At 39.2% G+C, this 18,782-nt stretch overlaps 1 protein-coding gene across 1 annotated transcript in view; it reads left to right on the forward strand.

Moving 5' to 3' along the window:
• The first annotated feature begins 14,251 nt into the window (after positions 1-14,251).
• Positions 14,252-18,782, forward strand: part of LOC142139400 (EF-hand calcium-binding domain-containing protein 6-like) — a 101,059-nt gene continuing 96,528 nt past the window's right edge. Inside the window, exon 1 of the mRNA XM_075196975.1 lies at positions 14,252-14,561. Coding sequence (XP_075053076.1) covers positions 14,270-14,561 — 292 coding nt within the window. The 5' untranslated portion in view covers positions 14,252-14,269. The remainder of the gene's footprint in view (positions 14,562-18,782) is intronic.

Below are 18,782 nucleotides of genomic sequence, written 5' to 3' on the forward strand. Positions count from 1 at the left end.
TATATTGTGAACAAAATTCTCCTTTATGTATTTGCTGACACATAGTGATGTATATCGGGTTGGTTTTTGAGCGCCGGACAACATTTTTCTTTTGGTTACAGGACACAAAATCTACATAAGGCAGTGTTGGCTAACCTGTGACACTCCAGGTGTTGTGAAACTACAAGTCCCAGCATGCTTTGCCAATATATTGCAGCTTATTGCTGGAAGGGTATGCTGAGACTTGTAGTTTCACAACACCTGGAGTGCCACAGGTTAGCCAACACTGACATAAGACACCGGTAACATGCCTATAAAGGTGTTACATGAGTGCACATCCATTAAATAATGTCTTTCATTTACAAAATATTTTTCTATTTTTGATTTCTTTAATACGTCCTAAGATCTGGAAAGTTCAAAGGACACAGAAAACTGGTTCCAACATGAGTTTCATATTGTTTCTCAAGTAATAACCCTTGAAGTACAGGGCATTAGTGGCCAATAATACACTAAATGGACATATTAAAGCTTGCGGAAAATGATGAGGAACCTTAGCCCAGCCAGGACATTATTAGCTAGCAATGCCCTATCCTGAGGAGATCATCGTTATTATAGGCTAAGCCCCCTCCCCTCATTCTGCCAGTAACACATGGCACAGGCTCCAGGTCAGAGAGCAGCTTGATTCTCTGCCATGTGCAACATAAGATTCTCTGCCATATTGCTTCGCACTGGAAGAGCCCGATCCCACCCTCACTTACAGCGACCATAAATTTTATCTGGTCAACATATCGATTGGAAAGTATAACCGCCACCCTCAACGATACTCCAATTCAATTCAAAGCTGTGTGGAACCCCTGGACATCCTTTTATGAAGCAGAACCGCCCCTTTCTACCGTTTGACATTCTCTTATTTTAACTTATTATCTACTTGCTTCTTTTTGATTGGAGATGACTGACTAAAATACGCCAATCTCTTGCTCTAGCTACCATAGACAAACGCACTCATCCTTATTTTTTTTTTCTCTACCTCATCAGATACCTCCCTTCTCTTCCCCCCTAACCCCCTGCAGGGGCGGATCTAGGCAACTGCTCTACCCGGGGCGATTTTAGGGGGGGGGCGCGCGATTTAGGCCCCGCCCCCTTTCTAATTTCTAAGGCTGCTGACGGCTGCACAGTATGTGCAGGTCCGTTCAGCATTGGCAGTGTGCTGTCCTGCTGCTCTGATTGTGCTTAAAACACAATCAGAGCAGCCGCGCAGCACACTGTCAATGCTGAACGGACCTGCACAGTGTGCGGCCGTCAGCAGCAAGCCCCTGATCCGCCACTGACCCCCTGTATGTCTCCCCTCACCTACAAACTATTTCTCTTTGTATTATATACACCAAATCTACATTTAGAATTTACATCACTTTATTTGTTATACGCCTGCAAATGTTGTTAACATGTTATCCTCATGTATTTATGTTCTTCTCCATATATACAACTCATTGCAGATGTTTTATACATGTAATCCTGTTTAAACAAACAATAAAAAACTTTGTTTCAAAAAAAAAAAAAAAAAAGATTCTCTGCCATTGCAAAAACTAGTTGTCTTTATTGTTTTCCTCTCTTCGTTACACCCTTTGCACTGTTTCAGATAGTGAAATCAGACTGAATGCCCAACACAAGCTGCACTGATCACAGTATCAGTAACTGTTATTGTGGCAGTACATTCCAAGCTGGCTCTATGCCAGATTTACCAGACATTATTGTACTAATCAGAGTTGGTAGAATATTACTATTTAGAATCTCTATTTAGAAATCAGTAAATATTATATATTCAGAGAGCTAATTATGCTGCAAATTTAAAATCAGCAGCTCTTTAATGCAAAAAAAGCAAACAAAGAACATGCACTGCTACCCCTAGGCTACTGGATGGCAACTCTTGCAGACCGGAGGCTGGGAGCAAATGCCCCTTTCTGCTGCCCATCGCTATGCCCCTGGAGAGAAGAGGACATGCTGAGTATATTATTTTGTTTAGATAAATAAACAACAGGGCCTTTTCTAAACCAAAATAAATGCCTCTAGTATTCCATGAGATCATCTAAACCTGTATCACATACATAATATATAAGCAAGCATCCAGTCCTAAGAACATATAGGTAGAGTTGGATGTACATATATTTTTTTTTCACATAACATATGTATTTCTGTACCAACAGTACATATGCATAAGTCCGTATGCAGATTATGTTGCATCTAATACTTACGTCTCCATACAGTTGGAGAGGTAGAACGGTAAGGGCGTATTCATGGAAAATTTTCAGTAGTGAAGTAGAACTGGACACAGACGCATATACTAGAGGTTTATCTCTTATGGTTGCTGGAGGACTGATGCACTAAGACATAATGATGATAATGAAAATCAAAAGCATTATCTCGCCACTTCTGATTGGCTGATTGACCCCATAGCTGATAGTACTTAATTCATTAGTGTGCTTCTAAATTATATTACTATGTGACCGTCTATCTGCATTACTTCATTTATATTTATATTTGGTTTATGGCAGGAAAGAAAACTCTGATTTGATTTTTAAAGTGGAAAACAATAGATGTACAGCTTTGAGTTGCATCCGCTAACCATATGCACATACATGCTCTTCTTCATGTATGCATGTTTTCCTGCTTACATTCCCGGTGTAAATACGTTCAACTCTATATGAACCCAATAATGCTTAACAGGTATACATTTGTGCATTCTCCTACATGTATATAGATTAGAACAAAGATTGTTATGGTGCCAATAAAATGAACGTGAACAATAAGGTAAAGTTATGTAACATGTAAAGAAAAATAAAGAAAATAAAAATAAAAAAAGGATCATTGAAAGGGATGAGAAGAAAAGAGGAGATAACATAATAGCCAACAGATAAAAGAAACAAAACAAAGCCAATAGTCTCCGCTTTGTGACATGATCTTTGCCTACCGATGCCGGATGCTTTGGATGGGCGGTGGGTGTGAGATCAAGTTAACAATTTTCAGTCTATTTGAGCTTATGGGATGATTTCTGTGGCTAAAATGGTTGAAGACTATAGAGGCGGGGAAGGGGGCAGAAAAAGAAGAGTGATTAGTCCATCTTTTGGAGAAGAACCTGGAGAGAGGGAGCTAGAAGCAGAAAATGATTCATGAGCATGAGCTGATGTGCTCTGTTGCAAAAAAGTCTAAACGCAATAATAGGTATGGTTGAATATAATTATCTTTTCTCATCAAATGAAACATAAGCATGAAATTTCATTAATTAACACATGAAAAAAATTCAATGCTAACTAATTTGCAACTTGAAAAATGAGCACTGACATTGCTAGCCGCGAGTGGGTGCCAGAACGGCAATGACATCACAAGGACATCCCCCAGCAGAGGGCACTGTTTACTAGCACTATTAGATCCATGTAAATAGAAGCAGTTCTTGTAAATCCAGTTTAGACTAAATCCTTTAGTGCTGTCTACAGAGAACAAAACATCAAACAAACCATGAAACAAACAAACCATAAAAATAAAAATACATGCTTCCATTTACATCCCTATCACGCCTTCAAATTCAAAATAATCAGTGTTTGCACTGTTATATTTGGGAGAGCTAGCTGATTATATATACAGACGTAGGTTTGCACTAATTTATCTCCCAATTGCACCAATGTATTGTAGTTGTGTGTACTCTTACTTGATGATGTCCTGAGGTCGACCACCCTCTTGTCTCTCACATCACTGGATAATGTGGGTTAATCTGGGCAAACAGAAGCCTCCGCACGTGCAAGTGTGCAAGAGTTCTATAGGTGATTCAGGCACCCGTCTGCACAGACACAACTGAGAGGAATACAATATAAGGAGCTTGTTTACAAGGTCACTCTGCACAGTCTCTGGATATTCACAATAACTCCCCACATAATGTCACTCAGTTGGACCAGGCAATCCCTAGGATGCCCGATATCTCTCTTAATAAATCTGGCACAGGTTCCTCAGAGGATCTACCCACACTCTCAACATGTGATTCTCCCATAGGTCAGCTTTCCTTCTCTTGAAGTCAACACATGCACATCCATAACACTCAGCATCTCTCCTTCCTCTCTCTCTCTTTCTGCCAAACCCCCTCTCAATTCATTTTTGCTCCTGTCTCCAAATTCAATCTTCCTAGAAGGGCATCACACACACACACACACACACACACACACATCTGATTTTTCTATTTTTGGTAATTTTATTTACTGAAGGAAAAAAGTTATCTAACACCAATTGGCCCTGTATGAAATAGTAATTGCCCCCTTAGTTACTCATTCAACCAATGAACCAAATTGAATTCTTAATTCCGTTACATCTGGCATCAAGCTAACACAGCTTTCTACAATAAGATCATACAGTCAAACATGGTGGTGGTAGTAGGATGGTGTGGAGCTGCTTTGCTGCTTCAGGACTTGCCATAATTGATGGAATCATGAATTCTGTTCTCTACCAGAAAATTATGGGGAGAATGTCCGGCCATCAGTCTGTGATCTGAAGCTCAAGCACAATTGGGTTATGCTGCAAGACAAAAATACGAAGCACAAGTGCACAAGAGTCCACCTCTGAAAGGCTCAAAAGGAACAAAGTTAAGGTTTTGGAGTGGCCTAGTCAAAGTCCTGACTTGAATCCAATTGAGATGCTGTGACAGCACCTTAAACAGGCAGTTCATGCTCACAAACCCTCCAATGTGGCTGAATTAAAACAATTGTGCAAACAAGAGTGGGCTAAAATTCCTCCACAGCGACGTGAAGGACTGACCTCCAGTTATCGGAAGCGTTTGGTTGCAGTTGTTGCTGCTAAACTTGGCACAACTAGTTCTTAAGTTTAGAGGGCACTTCATTTTTCACATGGGTGTTGGATAACTTCTATAAATGAAATGACCATTTCAAAACTTTATTTTGTGTTTACTCAGTTTGTCTTTGTCTAATAAATTTTGTTTGAAGATCTGAAACTGAAAATCTGAAAGACAAATATGCAAATATAGAAGAAATCAGAAAGGGGGCATAAACTTTTTCATACCACTGCACTAGCAGAATAAACCCTGCCTTCTAAAACAAAACAAAAAACAAAACAAAATAACAAACAAAAACAATGATGCATGTCAAATTTTTTATGCTAATGAAGAGGGGGACACCCTCCAGTCAAAAAGTGCCTGATATAAAGCAATTAACTTGAATAAAAAAATGTAATGTCCCCTCTAGGTTCTGAGCTCAGACCAAATGCTTTGGCCAACTGTAATATCTCCTGTTTGAAGTGTATTACTGGATTATTCAGACCCCTGACTTGTGTTTATTTTACATCCAGTCTGACCTGTTGTAGGGAAAATACCTAAACGGATTCTCCAGCCATATCAGTAACTCTCTCTTTCCATTCTACCTCTTTGTAGACAAATTAAACACTGATTGAGCAGGGTATAGACAATGTACAACCAGCTCCTTGCATTGAAAGGTTTAGACCTGTCACCATGATCATCATCATCATCATTTATTTATATAGCGCCACTAATTTCGCAGCGCTGTACAGAGAACTCATTCACATCAGTCCCTGCCCCATTGGAGCTTACAGTCTAAATTCCCTAATATAGACACACACACACACACACAGACACAGAGACTAGGGTCAATTTTTGTTAGCAGCCAATTAACCTACCAGTATGTTTTTGGGGTGTGGGAGAAGACCAGAGCACCCGGAGGAAACCCACGCAAACACGAGGAGAACATACACACTCCACACAGATAAGGCCATGGTTGAGAATCGAACTCATGACCCCAGTGCTGTGATGCAGAAGTGCTAGCCACTAGGCCACTGTGCTGCCCACCATGTAGCTTCACCTACCATTAATATCACCTACTAATGTTATGTTTCAATATAAAGTCGTATGACATTTAGCGTAGTGAAGGCGAGAGATCTACATGGACACCTGAGTCTACAGCTCTGTTCCATGCAGGCTGGGAGCTCTACACCACACGCTGCATAGAGAAATACAAGTAAAACAAAATAATAACTGTGGGGTTGGGGTCATAGTAAATTGACTGGAACCTTGAGAACCACTTTATTAGCATTGATATTATTCACAGGAAAGAAAATGACGAGATATTAGAAATATTTTGTTCGTCCATTAATGAATTTGCCATTAAGTTGTAGTAGAGTTTCATAGCAGTAGAAGGCTACAGACCAGCAATTGTTGTTGTATCACTGCCAATTGTAAAGTAATAGCAACACACTTTCTTTGTGATGCTACTGTAGACTTTCTATGTGCCGGGCATTTTCAGCAGGCTTTACATATTACATGTCACTGAGCTAACCATAATTATTACCTCCACAGGGAAGCCATAGCAACACAAATACACCCGCTAGACAAGTACAAACAAAGGCCAGCCAAGCTTTTCACTTTATAGAATAAGCTAAGGACAATACACACCACAAAGAGCAACTAGCAAATACTTGGCCTGCAACAAAAGTAAATATATATATATATTTAGTAAAAACGGTAGGGCAAATAAGTTATTGCTGTGCACAGCAGATCCAACTGTCCTGCAAAGTATATATATTTATATCTATATATATGATGTTGGACGATGGATTGTGCTTTAACAATTCACACACACAGTCACTTTTTATGCACCCGTGGTGAAATAAGTTGAGATTTGTTCCACCTCCATGCAGACATGTCAACTCCCACAGCCCCACTGTGACCCAGTGAGGGAACTTCATCACGCGACAAAATTCCACTCAGGAAAAAACAATTACCTCAGGTAACAGACTGACCCTTGTTTCAGCATCTTACCACAATTTGTTCTTATCCATATCATTTTTGTGGCTTAAGTGCTTGGTTTGTTCAGGACCCCACAAAACAAGCCACCAATAGCTTAGATGCCTTAAGCCCAACAGAGGCAGGATGATAAATATGTCTAGTTTAAAGAACAGCTAAGACACCTGAGAAAACAAATCGGTGTGTCACCGGTCCCCTGCAGATGAAGATTTGGAAGATGAAGACGAGTAGATTGCCGTCACCGAGAGCACACCGCCGATACGGTGAAACTGAGAATGGCTCATTAAATCAGTTATGGTTCCTTTAATTGCTCCACTCGTTACTTGGATAACTGTGGTAATTCTACATCTAATACATGGCAATGAGTGCTGACCCCCCGAGATGCGTGTATTTACCAGATGAAGACCAATCCGGGGTGCCCTGGTGGGTTGGAGATTTTGAACCCAGTGAAAAAGAAGCTATGTGGTCACACGTATGACAGAGAAGGAATTGAAAGGATGTTTGAAAACAAACTTCATCCTAACATAATATTAATTCAACCCCGCAGGAAACCACCATTACAGAAGTCTCTGTAACATAAATGTCAAAAACAAAAATGTAAAAAAAAGCTTTTACCTTTTTAAAGAAAAAAAACACATCTTTAATAACTGTGAAACTTTTCTGTAGAAAAACATAAAATAACATGTAATTTTACCCAAATATTAATAAGCATTCCAGCATCAGCTAGCTTCCTTCTCTCAGCTAGATCCCAGCACCTGCAATCTACATTGTCATCATCCTCACCTTCATCAGTGTGTACATCATCATCACTCAATTCTAATTAATACTGGCTGGAATCCACCATTACAGAGGTCTCTATACTTTGATCTAAATGCCAGTAAAGGCCTTCCTCGTGGAATTTGTAGTTCATTTTATGATAGAGCTGTCACCATTTTTGGGCAATTATTTTAGACCAGACCAAATGTCAAAATGTTCTGCTGAATCATCTGCATCTCACTTGGGTCTCTTAGAAAAGCTTAGTTTTTTTCTAGCAGCAGTAGCCGGAGAAACTGAAGTAGGGGACGCTGTCTTTTCAGGTACCACTTCAGCTGTCAACTTGCTCATCAGGAGCTCATTGCATCTCTTAAAATCTAGGACAGGAGAAAATAAAGAGAAGACATAGCTCTTAAAACTAGGATCAAGCATAGTCGCCAAAATGTAGTGATACAATTTCCAGAAGTTTATTTGCTTCGCCAGGATCCAAGAGTTATCAAAATTTTGAAATCAGATCACTACATTTTGGCAACTGTGCATAATCCTAGAATAAGAGCTATGTCTTCTCTTTCTTTCCAGCTGACCCAGATCTCAACAGACGCAATGAGCTCCTGGTCAGCAAGCTGACAGCTCAAGTGGTACATGACATGATGACTCATCCTCCCTCACTCAGTTTCTTTGGCAACTGGAAAAAACTTAGCTTTCCCAGGACACCCAGTGGTGATACAGATGAGTCGGCACAACATTTTGACATTTGGTCTGGTGTAAAAGAATTGGCCAAACATCGTGACAGCTCTGTCATAAAATGAACTACAAATTCCAAGGGGAAGGCCATTCCCGGCAATAACATCAAAGTACCGAGACTTCTGTAATGGTGGATTCCAGCGGGGATGAGTTAGTATTGTGTGAGGATGATGTACACATTGATGAGGGTGAGGATGACAGTGTAGATTGCAGGTGCTGGGATCTAGCTGAGAGAAGAGAGCTAGCTGATGCTGGTATGCTTGGTAATATTTTGGGTAGAATTATTAGCAATTTTATGTTTTTTAAAAGTAAAGTTTCATCTTTATTAGAGAGGTGTTTTTTTCTTTAAAAGGTGCAAGCTTTTTTTTTTTACATTTTTGTTTCCCTGACTTAAAACCACTGTGCACTTGAATATAAGCTTTAGCACATGACGTAGAGGGATTAGTATCATGATGACTGAGACTGGAGAGCGACAAGATTAATGTGACCGAAGACTGGAGAGTGACAAGAACACTGTTACCCCTGTGTGTGTGACCAACGGCACTGAGACTGGAGAGTGACAAGAACAATGTGACTGAAGACTGGAGAGTGACAAGAACACTGCCACCCCTCCTGTTTCTGTATTAGCAATGGCACAGAGCAATATGACTGGAGAGTGACAAGGACGCTGCCACCCATCCTGTTTCTGTATGAGCTATCGCACAGTAGAATGTCACTGGAGACTTTTAAAACCACTGTCAGCCCTATTACAATTTTGCTTTCAGCACTGAACACTGCCAACTCTCCTGTTTCTGAGTGAGCTATGGCACAGTAGAATGTCACTGGAGACTTTTTAAAACACTGCCAGCCCTATTATTACAATTTTGCTTTCAGCACTGAAAAATGCAACCTCTCCTGTTTCTGGGTGAGCTTTGGCACAGTAGAATGTCACTGTAGACTTTTAATTACACTGCCAGCCCTTTAATGTGTCTTTCAGCACTGAAAACTGCCAGCTCTTCTGTTTTTGTGTGAGCTATGTCACAATACAATGTCACTAGAGACTGCCAAGAGCACTGCCACCCATCTTCTTTCTCTTTCATTAATGACGCTGCCCAACTGCACTGGAGACTGCCAACAACCCTGCTACCCCTTGTGTGTCTCTCTGTGAAAGGGCCCTGGATCTCCGTGGAGGGCGGTACTTATAGAATCCAAAACTCGCGAGATCCGGCGACACAGTGATAATGTTTTGCCTCATTTTCACTTCCGAGCGCGCACGAAAGTACCGAGCTGGCTCGGTTCAGTACTCGGGTCCGCGAAGTTCGGGTGGGCTCCGTTCTCTGAGAACCGAGCCCAAGCATCTCTACTTTATATCAATACTTAAGCATATTTTCACTTGATTTGTTTGTACCAAGTTTGGAACCCTAATTGTGCTCATTCTAATACAAGACTACAAATATACAACACCACAGCGGCCTACTACAAGCAACGCTTCATGGCTACAAACAGATGAGTATAACTTTCTTCTAGATCTACTAGGTGGAGGAACCTGTGTCTTACATTATCTGCCATATTAGCCAAACACAATAGTATACTCTCATCTGTACCTTTTACTCATACTTGCTTAATCTCCTGGATTTGCCGTAAGAGTAGGCCATAATCCTAGATACCTTCTATTGTGTAAAGTGGGTGGGGAATTGACAATGCCTCACCAGGCCGCCTCTGTGGTGAGCGCACTTGATCATTCTTATCATGTAGTAGTGGGCCGGGCCTGATGATGTAAGCTGCTTGCCCACCTCTGCTGATGCAAATTGTGTCATAGTGCAGCGGAGGCGGAGCCATGATGATGCAAATCACGAAACATTCTTTTAATGCTCAACGTAAATCACAAAATATTCTTTTAATGCATATGTTTTCATTAGTTTTGCTTGTGCATATGCTGCACCGGTGCTCTCATAAACCTGTCAGTCTAACATTTGTTTTATGAGGACTTATTTTTAAATAAATTTACATAGTAATAGCTGAAGACATAAACATAGGTGAACAATGTTACCTCCAGGTAACAATGAGTTCCTGTGACTGGGAAGTAAAAAAGCAGAGTAACTGTATGTAGGAATGTCAATAAGCTTCTCTGCAAGTGTTTGATTTTTCTCTGTCATGATTTACTTGTGGTCACATAAAGTAAACACAGTGAAACAAGCACTGATGAATTACATGTCACTACTTATTATTATTATTATCGTACATTTGCAAAGCACCACAGTGCTCCGCAGCACCGTACAGTAGGGAAAACAGTACATACATAAAACAGGGACATATTAGGTAGACAAAATAAATGTAGACATGAAAACAAAGGGTATGAAAGACTCTGCTCATTAGAGAGCTTACATTCTAAGGAACATTACATTCTATTTAAAGAGAAGTGTACATTATGTGCAATTAATAGAGTAGTATAGAAAAAAAACACTCAGCCACTTATAAATATGAACAGATTACATTTTATTGCACCTATACATCAATATCAAAAACATATCTATGACTTTAAATACAGAAAGACTTTTCATTTACATCTTTTGTAAAACAAATATGAAAACCTGGTAAGTCTCCCTAGGGATAATCATATGCAGGGCCATCTTAACAACAATATGGGCCCCCGGGCAAAGCAGTGCACTGGGGCCCCTAGATATAGATATAGATATAGATATATAGATGTATACAGATACAGATATAGATATAGATATATAGATGTATACAGATACAGATATAGATATAGATATATAGAGATAGATAGATGTACTTGCTCAGTGAACCTTGAAGGTTTTTTTTGCAGGTTTTTTTCTTATGCAGGATTATTTATTCTCATTAAGAGCCATGCCTATGGGGCCCCCTTGCCCCTGGGGCCCCCGGGCAGCTGCCCATCGTGCCCAATGGAAAAGATGGCCCTGATCCTATGCTGTACACACGGCCTTGCATTATATCCTTACATAGAACCGAATCTCTCCTGACTGTCTCTTCATTTAGTAGGGAATGTTCCCACACAGTTCAAAATTTCAGTGCCATCATCTAAAACCCCTAGACCTGAGTGGGTGAGTGTAGGGAGGGACTCAACTACATATGCCCAGATTTGTCTATGTAGAAAATAGTGTTTGTCTCCGTTTGATATTAGCCAGATTTCTCCAAAGCTGGAATAGTTTAGTATGTGATATAAACAGTGATCTCTGGCTTGTGGAACTAGATTAGGAGTGAGGTTATTCAACCACATTATCTACTCCTATTGGATGATACAGAGAAGCACCAGTGGCATTTCATCAAAAACTATATAAAGGTTTAGAAGAGTTTCCTGGGATAAAAATATAATCAAATGATATACCTATTGTTGGGAAACGTAACTACCTAGATCCTGCAGGACCATGGACTGAGGGTGATGCAAAAGAAAAAAAAAACTACATAAAACTTAACCATGATAAAATCAAGCAGGAAACGACTGAACATTTCTGACCTCATCTGGATTAAAGACAGATTCTGTGGATCCACAGATCTAGGGGCACGAATCACAGGGGTGTTTTTGATGATTCATAGACATCTTTTTATTTGGATGCTTTTAAAACAGTTTAAGAAAAAATATTTGGAGAATGTTAATGTTTTCTAAGACTTACATGTAATTGTATTTTAGCATAGTATTCACATAATGTACTTTGTGAGGTTACTGTGGTTTTGTTTGTTTAATTCTTTTAGATTAAGTCTTTTATTATTTAAAGAGTAAAGTTATAAGACTCTGATGAGTTTTTGCAAAAAGTTGTCGGTAAGTAAAAAAAGTTAAATATTAATGTGTTTGTGAAAGACAGATGTAATAACTTATATACTATGTATTTGAGGAATGTATGGACAGAATTATTCAATAAGCTAGAAAGGTATGAACATAATATACCAAATGTGGTTCACTACGGCCTCTATTGCCTGCGCCTCCATCTTCCAGTTTCTACTGATTCTGTACTGTGTTGGTTTACACATGTCTAAGATACATGTATGCTGAGAATGGCAGATGGACATGATGGCTTTGTGTAGAAACAGAGCTAAGGAGTCATCAGTATATCCACACCAGTAATTGATTTTGCTAGGTCTAATATTTTGTGCCAGTATATTTCAAATTTTGAGCATGTCCGCCAAATATGTTCATATATGCCTTATAGCCCATAGACACTTTGGCATCTGTCTGAAGTTGCCCATTATGTCACCCAGTCATCCAGATCTTTTGAAACATTTAGATCTGCCTCCCATTGAGAGTTCTCGGACAAATAATGTTTAGTGTAGGTAAGATATGGTTGACTTGAGATTCGCTGTATAAGTACAATGGCGTTCATGTATACTTATTTGAATGATGGTTTATCAAAGATCATTGATTATTTACTCAATGGATTTAAATTACAATACCACTTTGTGTATTATCTGTTTGGAATGATCCAGAATAACATATTTCATAACCAATACATCGATGTGATTAATTTGTGAGTTTAATTAAAGAAACTGCAGCTGTAAAAAAAATAGCAGCAGAAACTCAATATCATAAGCTAATTAAATCCAACTTTGTAAGTGTATTTCTTTTTGCATTGTGTAAAAATCTTTGGGGGGTATTCAATTGTTAGCGTTAACGCTCTCAAACGAGCGCTCAAAAAATCTTAGCGTTAATACGGTAATTACTCGCGGAATTTCAGCTCGCTGCTCCCTGAGCGGCGAGCTGAAATTCCGCGAGTAAACTACCGTATTAACGCTTTTCACGCGCAATATTACCGTATAAACGGTAATATTTTTTGAGCGCTTGTTTTTTAGCGTTAACGCTAACAATTGAATACCCCCCTTTGTGTTCTTCAAAATGATTTCAGTAGCTCTCTATTACAAAGGCATGTGCTTATGTATGTTTGCTCTTTGCTGTGAAGGGATCAATCTGCTATGCAGTTATTTACTTAAGATGTACAGAAATCAATGTGGTAAGGATGGATTGTTACACTGCAGGAGGAAATTGAGGAATGAGAAAACTAGAAGTGAGTTAAGTGAGTTAAACTGTCCCAAAATAAAGTATTACATAGACATAGTACTTGGAAACAGAGCGAAGGTGTGGTTGTCACCTCAATTCACAGACTGCATAAAAGCATGGGCTTGGTTACTGCCGTGATTGACAGCCAGGCCTCCCAGAGCTGGCTGCTGCCTCCCATCACAATGCATTGGCAGAACCATTTAGAACTCTCTCTGTTGCCTCTGGCAACCTGTCTCTGTTCAATAAAAGAGAACAACACTACACCAAACACTGTGAGGACTACAAAGCGAGCAAGCCGGGATAATAAGGAATTAAAGAGGGGAACTGCATACTCAGGCTCACAGTAAGTATTGTACACAATTTGTTCGCTTAAACTTTGGAGAATTCAGCATAAAGTTGTATTTTTTTCATGCTCAAGAAAGTAAAAGCAGGGTTTATGTCGGGAATGCTTGTGAAAGGCTGTGAAAGAAGTGAAATACACAGCCCTTCACAGATGGCATGAATCACAGGGATGTTGGATGATTAAAAGACAACTTTTTATTTGGATTGTTTTTAAAACAGTTAAGAAAAATATATTCAAGAATACTAATATTTTCTAATACTAACATGTGATTGCATTCTAGCATAGTGTTCACACAATGTATTTCGTAGGGTTATTGTGGTTTGTGGTTATTATGAAAATCTACAGTTTAAGTGACTTATTATTTAAAAAGACAATACTGACTAAGACTCGGTTGGAGGCATGTTGTTGTGTAGTGAAACATGAGTATAGTAATTCATTTGTGGAAGAAAATGAGAAAGACCTTATATACTCATATACTGTACATTTATATATATATATATATATATATATATATATATATATATATATATATATATACCTTAATGTCTCATTCCACAGCTAATTTGTGGTATTCTTTGTTTGAGTTTATGATTCATTTTATGCTTTTCAGAACTTAGTGGTTGACCCACAGAAGATGTCTGGTCGTCTCCTTAATCCACCTGGATCCTCAGTGCCACGCCTGCCTGTCATTGAGCATCCATTGTCCCGACTTGGTGACCCAGATACCTTATCCCTTAGAGGGTTTTCCAGGGCAGGTGTGTCACAGCATGGGGCAGATGAAGATGAACACACCAGAAGGAACCGTCAGACAGCATGCTCCTCCTACAGCGACAGAAGCCTACCACTTACACCCAAGCATCATATCCCACAAGGTGTGCAGGTCACCATCGCACCTGACCAAAGCCAGACCAGGCTGCCCATATTTGGTAAGTGCACAAATGCCATCTGTATAGAGGTTCATGTGTCCACAAAACCAATTTTAGGAATTGTGCACTTACATTCCCTCCTCTGACTCTTAGTAATCCCCACTTATTGGCCTTGTATTTTTGTGGTGATCCAGTTTCCATACAGTTTCCTGTCTTTCTATTAAACTGTAATCTGCTATTTTTGATAGTACAATATAGTGAAGACTAATGTTTTATGTACAGTATTGCCCATTACATGGTATTGTATGCATGGACATGTGGATTGTTGGATGTAACCAGACAGACAGGAGAAAGAAAACAAGTAATAAACTATGGCTGTACACACTCGATTAGAGCTGGGTAGCCAGATAGGTAACTGTAAAAGAAAATTAATGGGAGGGGGTTGCGGTCATACAGGGGTGGAGGTTAGGGGAACATTTTAAATTTAACTGGAGAACCCCATTTAAAAGGACTTATTCTCCCCCTAAATTTTACAGTATAACCACTTGCAAATAGCAGAGTGGCTTGGTCCTGTGTCCAGGCTTGCCTCAGTTCCTTTCCGCCTCTGTATAGGTCAAGTGTCCTGCTGGACAGGCAGGTGAATCTTGAATTTCAGCCTTTGACACCTCGACCAGAGTGATGATTGGATGTTGCAGAGGAGTGTACAGAGACTACTGAGGTGTTAAACATTTAGAATTGTCCTGACTTTTTATGCTGCGAGATTTGATTATTATAGAGGCACCAGTGGGCTGAATATATGCCCCTCTACTAATTGGGTGAGCCTGGGTTTTACTCTATAACCCATGGGATGTATTCAGGGAAGTGGAGTCCTTCAACTGTTGTTGCTATGTTGAAAAATTAAAATGTTACCTTATAGCGTCCAAAAACCCATTATTAGCTGCTGATAAGCCAGATGTAAGGATGAAAGTCTTAGAGCTTTAGTGCTGATTATGCTCAGTAAAGCTGGTCACACAGACATGTGTGACATTACATGGGACAATTAGCTGGGTATGACACCATACAGCATGTGGATAGAGAGAGGCTCACTATCACATGGCAGAACATGTGGTCAGAGGGTGACTGCTAGTGGCCTGTGTGTGCAGCTATCTTGTGACCTCACAGGCTGGAAAGAAGCCAGAAGTGACTCCAGAGATGAATGCCCACATGGGCCATTCACATGTATGCAGGGACAGGCTGTGTGTGGACAGCTTACGGCTGGGAGGCTGTTACTTGCTATGAGAATCTGTGATTGTCTTACGTCAATGTACAGTATCAATGTTCAGTATGGAGCTAGAGATTAAATAGGATAAACTTTGCTTATGAGCTTTATTGAGGCATGTGCCAACTTGCATTGAACGGGTGAGGTGCCCTCAGTTATACTGCTACTGTATTTGTCCTGCGGTGAGACTAAATAAAAGGGGAATGTTATAGTGTTCATAATGGATATTTCAGCATTTATGTTACTAACTTCATCAGTCCAGTAGTAATTTACATATTAGTATATTGTGTACATACTGTAATACTGATGATGAATTAGCATTCAGCATTAAGGTTCATTCATATATTCACATTTGGTGTTATTAAAAGCAAAAACAGAGAGGGTGTACATGTCAATGACACACAGTGGGGGCATCCATTTTGTTGACTACACCAGTATAGCAGCCTGTCAATTGGCTCTGAACCAGTGACATCACTGAGGCACCGCCTAATATATCTGAGGCCTGATTTATATTCATGAGGTACAGGTTCCTAGTGAATTTAAGCTAAAGTCTACTGAATAGTTCAGCCCACAAAATGGCTACATTCACATACAAATCACATGCATTTGTTATGCATTGATCAATACTGTGTTTATTTGAATAAACAGAAAAACATACTTTAAAGGATGAAAAGTTGAAAAAAAGCTATTAAATGTGTCAGTGTATGTTTTAATGTTATTCCTTTAATGAAGAATTCAAAAACAATTAACAAATGTATTTCTGACATGAAGGTCAGTTTAGAAATGTATGAGTAAAAAGTGGGTGTGGCCATTTAACAGTTATAATTGACTAATATTTTTGAAAATAATTAGATATTCTTTATTTAAATCCCAAATTAACATACTTTGAAAGTATTCTTTCAATCTTATTATACGGCTGTGTTGTGTGCTACTCTTAATAAAGTTTACAAGCCTTTCAAATAAAAAAAAAAAAAATCTACTTATTCATTCAGTAAATTACTTATTGATAACAATTACATTTTTAAAATGTTATTGGCAATAAAGTTTCATTCACAAAACAGTGTTCTGTGTGATAAATGTATAGGTGTGAGAAGCACCACCAGCTCAGTACCTTGAGGCTTACTGAGGGGCAGCAATGTGTTAAATGAGTTAATTTTTAATATGCTAATTTTCTTGCTGCAAAATACTAAATTATTTTTTTATAGCATGTTGGTAGATGTATAAATGAATAACGTCACGACATCTGTCTTTTAGAGTGCATACTACACTAATACCGTTTTTATAGTAGTTTGTAATTTTGGGCACAGCCATGGATGGAGTCTCTTAGTGCTTTTGGAATCTGTAATACTGGACAGGCATAACCCGAATTGTACATAGCTGTATACCAGGGCCGTAACTAGGGCTGTGCTAAAGGCAGTGGCGCACGCAGGGGGGGTTTCTGAGTCTCCAGAAACCCCCCCGTCCCGCGCTAACTAAGTAGCCGCCATAGCGGCACTATCCTATACAGCAGCCGCAGCGCTGTCAAAGAACCGTCCGCGGAACGGGGGCACAATTTAGGAATATTTTAGGTTCATTTGGTTAAAATTGAGTGCTAGGGGGGCAGCATTTGTCTTTCTTGCCCCAGGCGCTAGAATTCTTAGTTACGGCTCTGCTGTATACCTTCTGGTGATCTCTATCTATGCTAGGGATAGTAGAAGATCTTCTCCCTACTAGCTATGAGCATATGTTACTGATGTTGTTGATGCCTTATGACCAGAAGTACACACTTTGAATTACACAAACTTCCTATAATCCAAATCTAAGCTCAATTACTGCTCTCCAGCATTGTAGCAAATCAACAATTTAACAAAACTTGTGTTACAATTCTCAGACAACACTTGTTGGTCTAATACACACGGGTATTGTAAAAGAACACCTGCTAAAAGCATAGTGAAAACTGTGAACATTGCTCTCGCTTTTAGAGGGTTTAAAGCATGTTCTCAAATCTTCCCTGAGTATAGGTAATTGTGCACTTCATAAGTGTTCCCATGGAACATTGAAATTTGTACGAAGCGAATGGTTATTCTGAAATGTTATAGGTCCATTCACTTATATTATTTTTTGGCTTATCAGCAATAAAGCTTGTTTACCAGGCTTTAAGAACGTGCATTCAATGAGCGATATCAATGGCAGAGTGCACAAGATGCAAATTATGGGGTAAGGCGTATATATAATTTAAGATACCTGAAAGTGTCCATACTTTCACAGGGTTGTAATATATTTGGAATTATTCAAATAAAGTTTGATATATTGTATTTATTGTATGTTTGCTCCCATAAAGACGTGTAAATATGCATATAATGCTGACCATGAATTACTATGTACTGCAGTCATTTCATAGACTATTACAAAACTCATAATGGAAAAATAATACATGAATGTGAGCACGTGTACATAAATTAGGTTTTGGTGATAAACTATACTATACACAAAGCCATGTTGCTATCTGTTGTGTAATGGGCAGTAAATATGTTAAAAGTCCAGACTGCATTGGAGAGCTTCAATTTATTCCCAGCAGGATTAATATTCTTATCTCAATAAGCAGCATCCTTATCACTGATGGAGGACAATGTTTTGTGCCCACATATTGTACATGTAGATACTCAGTATGTAAAATTCCAATAAGGGGCACTACGGCCAATCACAATTGGCATTCTATTGCTTGTAAATTGTATCTGCACCACCCCAGCAGTGGACTGCATGGTCATACTAGAAGACATGACATTTCACTAGTTCAGGGGTCATGAAGCCTGTGTATTAAGTTTCAAACATACAAAATTCAAGCACAAAACATTATCCTCCATCTGTGAAGAAGAGGTTGCTGCAGAACATTTATTTTTGGAATTGATAGCGCTGGGGGAATGCTTTGGTAACGGAATGGTATTTGCTTGGTTGAATTACATGTGACTTGAATAAGGTGACCAGCAAGCTGTAAGGATGTTCACTACAAGGCACTTGGCAGCGCTGCTTGAAAAGCGTTGTAT

Source organism: Mixophyes fleayi, chromosome 1 (assembly GCF_038048845.1).
Source record: "Mixophyes fleayi isolate aMixFle1 chromosome 1, aMixFle1.hap1, whole genome shotgun sequence".
Classification (NCBI taxonomy): Eukaryota; Metazoa; Chordata; class Amphibia; order Anura; family Limnodynastidae; genus Mixophyes; species Mixophyes fleayi.